We start from the raw sequence: 8,942 nt of genomic DNA on the forward strand, positions 1-8,942 counted from the left end.
TGGACAAGTTTGTAACAAATTCAGATATTCATGGCATGCACACTAGACGGGGTTTAGATTTACATTATCCAACCTGTAAACTGACTAAAGTGCAAAAGGGAGTGTTTTATAGTGGGATTAGGATATTTAACAACTTGCCATGTAGAATTAAAAGCTTGTCAGAGGACATTAAGAAATTCAAATATTCCCTAAAAAAATTTTTGCAGGTGGGCTCTTTTTATTCCTTACATGAGTATTATGAATGGAAATCAAGGAATGATTGTGCTTCCTATAGATAAAGATTGCGCCTATTATTTGTCACATCTAGAATATAATATTATCTGTCTGTTTTTGTTTATAATTGTTGTGAATGGCACCTGATTTTTGATGTTGTTTGTTTCGGTGTTGTGTCTGTGATTTGGTTTGATGTGTTACTTGTTTGTGTTCTACAACTGTTAATGTACTACAATTATATGTGGCCTTTTTAAATGTCTTGGATATTTAATTTTTAACAATTTATCATTTTAAATGTACTTTTTATTGACATGTTCTATATCTCAAGGCAGCACTGCCAATTGTAGATCTCTGGAACGAAATAAATATGTATGAATGTATGTAGGTATTCAAATGGCCATTCTCTCAAAACACTTTCTTTCACTAGAATATGCTCACATCAGTGCATGACATTATGTAATCACGAGCAATGTGTATGTTTTTCAAGTGACTTAAAGATGCTGCACTTGAGGTTGGAACAGCAGTGGCTATGAAGAGTCTTCTGGAATATAATGTCATGTAGTTCACAAAATACCTGCCTGCTTCTTGCTGGCATCTTGCTTGGCTTACTCTTCAGCCCTAAAGAGGGAGGCAGTATGTTCTCCAAAATACTGGGCTCTTTCTGAATTGTAGAGCATTACAACCTAGAAGATCATTTTATGTATGAACTAAAGATGTTTTATTAAACAGTTTGAGAAGTCATTTTGTGCAACAAGTGCACACTGAAATCTGTTCATAAATTAATCAGTCAAGTAATTTATTAACATGCAGTATTAATCCTCTCCATATTGCAACACAGTATCATGCTTATAAATATTGGTGATAATAGGGTGCATATATTTTGCAACAGAGAAGATCAACAAAAGAAACTTGTCCTACTGATCAGTTATATGTGACAGTTCTTGGCTTCTTCACAACAGGTTTTATTTATTGCAATGGAAATACAATAAAAAATTAAGGATTATGAGATCTTAGTTTTTTGGGATGGTGAATATGAGGATTAGAATCTCTCTTGATCTGACACCATGTTTGTTCTTCAATCTAACTTGTTTCACAAATTTAATTCAAAGATTAACAAGTTACAAGTAACCCAATAATCATTATTTCTATTAATTCTGAGACAGAATGGAGAGCTTGTAGTTAATGACACGACAGTGGAACTGACAGAGAGAAATCAGTCGCTGAAGATTATGTTGGTGAAACCAGAAAATGAAGGAAAATATAGCTGTGTGGTGAAGAACAGACTATATGAAGATTCAGCAGAGGGATCTGTCACAATCACAGGTGAGGGAGAGGAAAATATATTTTGTGATAAACAGTATTGTGGTGCATAGCAGTTTTAGTCAGAAATGTAAAGGGAAGAACTCACATAACATGCCTAGCCTAGGCATAGGTGGGAGGATAATAATGAAATGGATCTTGAAGTGATACAGTAGGATGGTGTAAACTAGATTAACTGAGTCAGGTTAAGTTTCATAAAAGGCTGTGATTTCTTGACTATCTGAGCAACTATTATTTTCTGAAAAAGAACTATACTCAGTGGAGATAGTTATATAACTTGGAGATAAACACACACATACATTTATATTGTTAACATCTCAGAACCTTCTATAATTTGCTGGAAATGAATGCAGTGTGAATATGTTTATTTATTTTATTTACATTTATACATTCCGTTGATCCTTATGGTACAGCTGACCAGTGGATATGGATTTTGTCCCAAGCTAATAGATTAAAATACGCAAAATACAAAAACTACATACATACTTTTGTCATTAAGACAGTTAAAAGATTTATATTAAAGTACAATGCATAAAATGATCAAAATTATAAAACAATAATTGATACAAAATACTTAGGTAATGATATAAAATTATAACATATCAGGGGTACAATTACCAATTTTAATTACATACATGGTTAAAATATTCCTCTAAGGAATAAAAAGAATTTGAAAGAAAAAATCTTTTTAGCCTCAATTTAAATAGTTTCACATCATTACTCATACTCTTGATTCTGGATGGCAGGTGGTTATAAGCCTTGATACCAAAATAATATGGTCCTTTCTGAAAGATTGTTAGGCGTGATGTGGGAAGATGCAAATTTGTNTTGATGATATATGCTTATGTCTGTTACCAAACTATTTTTAGTCCTGAACAGGAGATGGTGGGTTTTATTAAAATTTAAGGATAGCAGGTTAGCTTAAACCATTTGTTTATGGCTAAGAATTGTTTATTCATATTAATTTCCAAATTATGAGGGCTCGAATCGGATATTATGATACTAGTATCGTCAGCGAATAAAATAATCTTCGCATTATTTGTTATTACTTTGGGTAAGTCATTAATATACAATAAGAAAAATAAAGGACCTAATATAGAGCCTTGTGGGACACCATATTTGATGATCTCCCAATCAGAAAAGGTGGTATTATAGGTTGTCCTATTATTTAATACTACCTTTTGGTATCTATTGTTCAAATAAGACTTGATTAATTTTTTAAATACTCCATTTATCCCATAGGTAGTATTTTATCTACTTAGCACATATATAGGCAAACTTCACAAGAGCTGAAGCTCTACATCTGCTGGTACATTGTATGTTTTATCCTTCACATGAGCAGTTTCCGTTAAGGACAAAAAGGACTAGAGAATTATTGGAATTAGATAAGAACCAGGTGAGATGGGTGACAGGACTACCTACACGACTTTGTCACCCGAAGGAGCTTGTTTTCAAATTGCCATTTGTAAATAACCCCACTTTAAATATACATGAGAACTAAGAGGAAACAGCCTCATATGCCATATGTAAATGTGAAGCCTTAACTAACTCAAGATTTTGTTCCATGGGACTTCATTTTATAAAACAAAGTGATTACTTTAATGTCCCATTAAGTAAAGGACTGCATTTCATCTAAAGTGTGTGACTTAGGGGTCTAACTGAGTGGGAAATATATGTATAGTAGACTGAAGACAGTTATTATCTACAGGCTGGTATGGCCTACCCCTTAATCAGTCAAATGCTTCAGCCTTGAGGCAGGAACCAGACATGAGAGCACCAATAGATATACTTTTAGGAAAGAGGGGCTGTAAATATATATGTACACATGCATGAATATCCTTATATATCAAAAGCAATGCCTGACTTTCATACATACTAGTTCATACTTGAACTTATCATATTTTAAATATCTCTGAGAATTCCAGAGAGCGCAATAGTAACATTATACGTAGGAAAGTGAAGAACACTTACATCAGTGACTTAATAACAAGAAAAAGCAAAGGTGCGCTAAACAATAATCAGCATCAAAATATATATTATTCTTATCTCTAGAGAGTCTATCTGATGAGGTTCAGGCAGCAGAGTCCTTCCTAAGAAAATTTTAACTGCTCAGCTGCTCAAGAAATTCCCTGAATTTTACGGATCCCCAAAGAATCGTTACCATATTCATAAGAGCCCACAATTTGTCCCTATTCTTAGCAAAATAAACCCTTTCTCTTATTAACTCCATTTCAACGTTAACCTCCTATATACACATATGCCTTTAAAGAGAACTTTGTCATTCAGGTTCTTCAACCAGATGTGCATATTTCTCATCTCATCTGTATGTGCTACATGCCCCAACTATTTCATCCTCCTTGAGTTTATCACCTTGATAATGTTTGGTAAAATTACAAATTATGAAGCTCTTCATTGTGCAGTATGCAGCTTCTTCCCTATCAGGAAAGAGTAGCCATCTTAGATGATAAACTAATTTATACCTTACAAAAGAACATTTATAAAAGATAATAATGTAAATTTGTAGAAGATAAATGAAGTTGTCATCTTGTACCTTTATTTTTATTTGGCAGTCGAGTCTGGCTTTTTTGGCATCTTATATTGATGACCCCATGATAGTTACTGCTGTGTATCACAAAGTAAGTCCTATGATAAATATTTCACTATAATTACTTGAAAAGTTTTTAAAATGGTTATGTTATGTTTTGTTATAACTGTTTTTCTGAATCCATTAAATCTTGTGAAAGAGCAGCTTTATAAATGGTTCCACCAAGTACAAATTTATGGCTGTTTCAGTTAAGTAATATGACAAGTTATCCAGTGTGGTATGATATGACAATTGCAGGCAAGGAAGATTTCAGCATTATCTTAGCAGCCTCCATAGTTGTGTGTGTCATTGGCATTGTGGTGCTGGTCATAGTGCTCATAGTGAAAGTGCGAAAACAGAGGGTGAGTAGCCATATTTAGTGGTTCAGTTTCAGGCTCCCATGGAGGAACTGACTACCACAAATTGTGAATTGTAACTGCAATAATATTCACATTAAAAATATTCCAGTGAGAATTAATTATAGAATAATCTATATAATTTGTCAGTTTCTTTAACTGTAAATGTATTTTATCCAGAGTCCTATTTTGAAGCCATTAAAGGAATGTTTCTTTAGTATTATGAGGAATATTTACCCCAAAGCATTTTTCAGTCAGTACTGATAATGCACACCTGCACACTGCTTCCACAGTAGTTCAAAATGGACCTCAATTTCACCATGGATCATAGCCTTCTCTACACTGTTTACATTTTAATATTGTGATCTCTAGATGCCAACAAACTTGAGATCAAAATATTAAAATGTAAACAATATAGAGAAGGCTATGATCCATGGTGAAATTGAGGTCCATTTTGAACTACTGTGGAAGCAGTGTGCAGGTGTGCATTATCAGTACTGACTGAAAAATGCTTTGGGGTAAATATTCCTCATAATACTAAAGAAACATTCCTTTAATGGCTTCAAAATAGGACTCTGGATAAAATACATTTTGCAATAAAGAAATAAAATGTCACATTCCATAACTGCTCAGTCATCTGATTCTGCCTCTCCTCTATCCCTTCTCCTATGTTCCTGCTCCTCTGATCCTTCTGATTCTTCTCCTCCTCATTGTTTCCTCTCCTCCCCATTCTCCTTTTCATCTCCTTTCCCCTTCCAGCTATGGTTCCCCTCTGTCTCAGTCTTCTGCTAATTCCCCTTCTCATCTTCTTGCTCCTGCTGCCTGTACCATCATCTTTCTCCTGCTGCTCCTCCCCTCTGCTGTTCCTTAATCAACCTCATCGCCTGTTCCTTCTCCTCCTGCTCCTTATCGTCTTCCTCCCAGACCATGGATTGGGTGCTATAAAGCAGTTTCTATGTTCAGAAGTTTGAAAACTATTGTTTCCATTTACTTCTGAGCCTTCTTACAGCTTTCTGTCCTTTGCGTTTATACAAGTGTCTTAATTTGGTTGTTGCCTGTATTACATCTTGTTTGCAGTTTTCAATTTTATATTTCTTTATTGCTTCTACTCAAATTCTGTGTTTGAAGCAGATATCTTGTTTTCTCCTTTGGTAGTCTGTCTTGTAAATTTACTCACAGCAATGATGTAAGAAATCTCATGTACAGCATATATCCTTTCATTTTTCCTTTTCCTCATGACCCAAGTTTCACTTCCAAAACTAAAATTTGGCATAGCTGTTATACTGTGTAGTCATAACTGAACATCTTTTCTGTTTTATTTTTAAAATTCTTTTTTCATTTCTTAATTTGGTGAATTACGTATCTTTAGCTTTAGATCATTAATAATAAAATGTCAGTCAGTTTTCCTGACATTCTTTAATGGCATTGTCAACATAAATATTAAAACAATAGATTAAGGCAGGCATCTTTTTTTGCCATATCATTACTTCAAATTTATGCAGTATGGAAGGTTAATTACAATGCCTACCACCTTTAAACTTCACTCGGTTCATTTTCACTGCCAGTGGAAAAGCAAAATGCTTGATACATCTCTGTTTCTGGGTCACCTCAACAGGTGAGTTTTGTTTGTTTTTAGAAACTTCAGGAGGAGCTGAATCTGGCTGGGCTAGCAAATTTTGAGAAGGGAGCAGTGGACAGTATTAACCCAGAACTGCCTCTTGATGAACAAGCTGACTTGCTACCATATGACCAAACCTGGGAATTCTCTAGGGAAAAGCTTGTTCTAGGTAAGGAAGCACCAAATGAAGAACTAACAGAAAAATGTCCATTAAATAAGATAGATTATACCAATACTTTCTGAGTTTAAAACTCAAGCTAGTCTCCAGTGATGCACACTAAAGTAAAGAGAGACTATAATGAGACTGTGGTCTTGTAGGTTATGGCATGATTTAGTTTCATATCAGGGTTTTCAAGGAACTTGCTGTGCCTATTTTTAAGCTGTCTATGTACCAAACTACACACCACCACACATAAGAAGATATTAATATTAGCTAAATCAGAGTCTCTTTCTTCTTTTGGAGGAGTTTGAAGCATGGGAAATTTTTGTGTCAATAATAAATGTCAGAAAATTATAAAAATCAATTAAAAACTTTGGGAATTACACTAAAGATCATAGTCCCCATAATTGGCAATTCATCAGAGGAACAAAGTACAGTAAAATACAGTGCCATTAGTAGGCTCAGACTGGATGTATGCTGGCCTTCAGCAAAATTGAAGAACTGATGTTTTATGAAAGGAAATATATATTGTAATTAGGTGCATAATTTTTGTTTGTAATTGTGTGAGATCTCTGTACCCTCACCTGTGTTAGGTTTATTGTGGGCCAAAATTTCAGGGCAGAATGACTGTAGGATTTTAGGGTAAGTGAATGTAGATCCTATAATGATAATCCAGCATTTGAAGCTTTGTGGAGATCAATGTGGAACAAGTCTGAGGAAGTAAATAATTAAGTTGTTGCCTCAAAAGCCTTTGACCAAGACATGCGTATAATTCTCCAGGGTAAAATTCAAATTATGTAGAAAGACCCAAAAGCAAAAGTGAAACTGAAAGTGTACCATATGTTTCAAACAATAGGCATTGACATCTTCAAGAGTGAATTATCCATTCATGCAATGAGATCACACCACAAAAAATTCATGTTGTTCTCTTGGACTAACAAAGACATTTAGGCATTTTTGTTGGCGTGAATGATGGAAATATTGACCATTTCTTTGAAACCACTATGTCAAAACTCCGTTAGTGCCTATAGTTTCAGAGTTATGCAGCACAATGTATAAATTAATACATAAAAGGAACTTAATCTTTGGAGAATTTCAGTCAATAAGCATGATATGCAGCTCCTTTCTACATATGTTTTCTTAGTACGCTGAATAGGAATCTGTATACTGTGTTGAATGAATGACAATAATATTTTGGAGTCAGTGAAATTATTCTGCATTACTAATACCATAATTTGTCATATTGCAGTGCTAATTTTAACACTGAGATTCCATTATTGCTGCAGGCAAACAACTGGGAGTTGGTGCATTTGGTGTTGTCATGAAGGCAGAAGCTTATGGAATAGTGGACAATGAAGAAAAGACCACTGTGGCAGTCAAAATGGTGAAAAGTGGTGCTGATCGCTCATTTATTAAGGCCCTAGCTTCAGAACTTAAGATCATGATACACCTTGGTAAACACCTCAATGTTGTAAATTTGCTGGGAGCTTCAACGAGGAACCTGGCTAAGAGTGAGTTTTAATTGGTTTCTGTAACTTGCAGATATTTATTGAAATTGTTATGTTAAGTAACTATTATCCATCTTTTCCTCTATTACTCTCATTAAGCAATTAATGTATATGAAAAATATGTCATCCACTGTTTAAATTATAAGAAAATTAATTTTCAGGGGCACATTAAGAAGAAAATTTTCATTTGAACAAAATTATCCCAGAAGACAACACTTTTCAAATTGCCTCTGTGAAAACCTCAAATCTCAAATCTTATATGGTAAATATCAAGTTCTATTACTGTGGTGATGTCCCCATGGACACTTCTTTAATTTATTTGTACACATTGTTTTTGCAGTGCAATTGATGATTATTGTAGAATTCTGCCAGTATGGGAATCTCCATAACTACCTTCTGAGACACCGGGATGACTTTGTTAATCAACTGGACCACACAACAGGCAAGCTTAACCTTGCCCTAGGCATGGAGAAATTCTCCAGGTCACAATCAACAAAGAACAAGACAAAGTATTACATTCTACAAACATTCTTGTTCCCCACTACTTTTTTAGTGTAGTAATGAACGATATTTTGGTTTCTGGGGATCATGAATTTTAGTTGTAGCTACAATTGAATGTCTTTAAATTGGCATCACTTTGAAAAATCATACCTACAGTGTACAGTTCTTACATTTCGAGAATGTGAAGAATATTTGCCCCCCTCCCTCCTCTAGAGTTGTCAGTCATATTGAACTACACAAATCTTCTGGTAATCACCATTCTTTTGATAGCCCTTCATTGGAAGTAAATGAATCCAGCTTGTGGGTGCTTCCACCTCAAAAATAAACAATGGAAATAACTGAATTTGGCTTGTGGGTACCTCCACCTCAAAAATAAATTCTGTGTAATTGCCTAAGTGGGCAAAGAGCAGAAAGATCAGTACCAACCATATCTGGAAGCAAAAACAACTTGTACAGTTCATTACACAAATCAGTTCTTTTGTGTCTGTAGATTTTCTATTCTTTAGTCTCTTGCAATTTTATATATGGCATATCTGGAATAGTCTTATTTACTAGAATGTAATGTAATTTCTGTGGCTAAGATGAAAAGGAAAATTTTTTGACACCCAAAGAAATGCTTTAGAGAGTGGTCTTCTGAGTTTGGATGCAGTGTAGCCTCACAGATGGTTATGAACATTTTGGA

At 34.5% G+C, this 8,942-nt stretch overlaps 1 protein-coding gene across 1 annotated transcript in view; it reads left to right on the forward strand.

Moving 5' to 3' along the window:
- The first annotated feature begins 1,372 nt into the window (after nt 1-1,372).
- LOC111872887 (vascular endothelial growth factor receptor kdr-like) overlaps nt 1,373-8,942 on the forward strand; it is a 21,575-nt gene continuing 14,005 nt past the window's right edge. The window contains 6 exon segments of the mRNA XM_023867143.2: nt 1,373-1,536; nt 4,376-4,479; nt 6,110-6,260; nt 7,538-7,762; nt 8,100-8,262; nt 8,569-8,641. Coding sequence (XP_023722911.1) covers nt 1,443-1,536; nt 4,376-4,479; nt 6,110-6,260; nt 7,538-7,762; nt 8,100-8,262; nt 8,569-8,641 — 810 coding nt within the window. The 5' untranslated portion in view covers nt 1,373-1,442.

The sequence above is a fragment of the Cryptotermes secundus genome, unplaced genomic scaffold, assembly GCF_002891405.2.
Source record: "Cryptotermes secundus unplaced genomic scaffold, Csec_1.0 scaffold371, whole genome shotgun sequence".
NCBI classification, from domain to species: Eukaryota; Metazoa; Arthropoda; class Insecta; order Blattodea; family Kalotermitidae; genus Cryptotermes; species Cryptotermes secundus.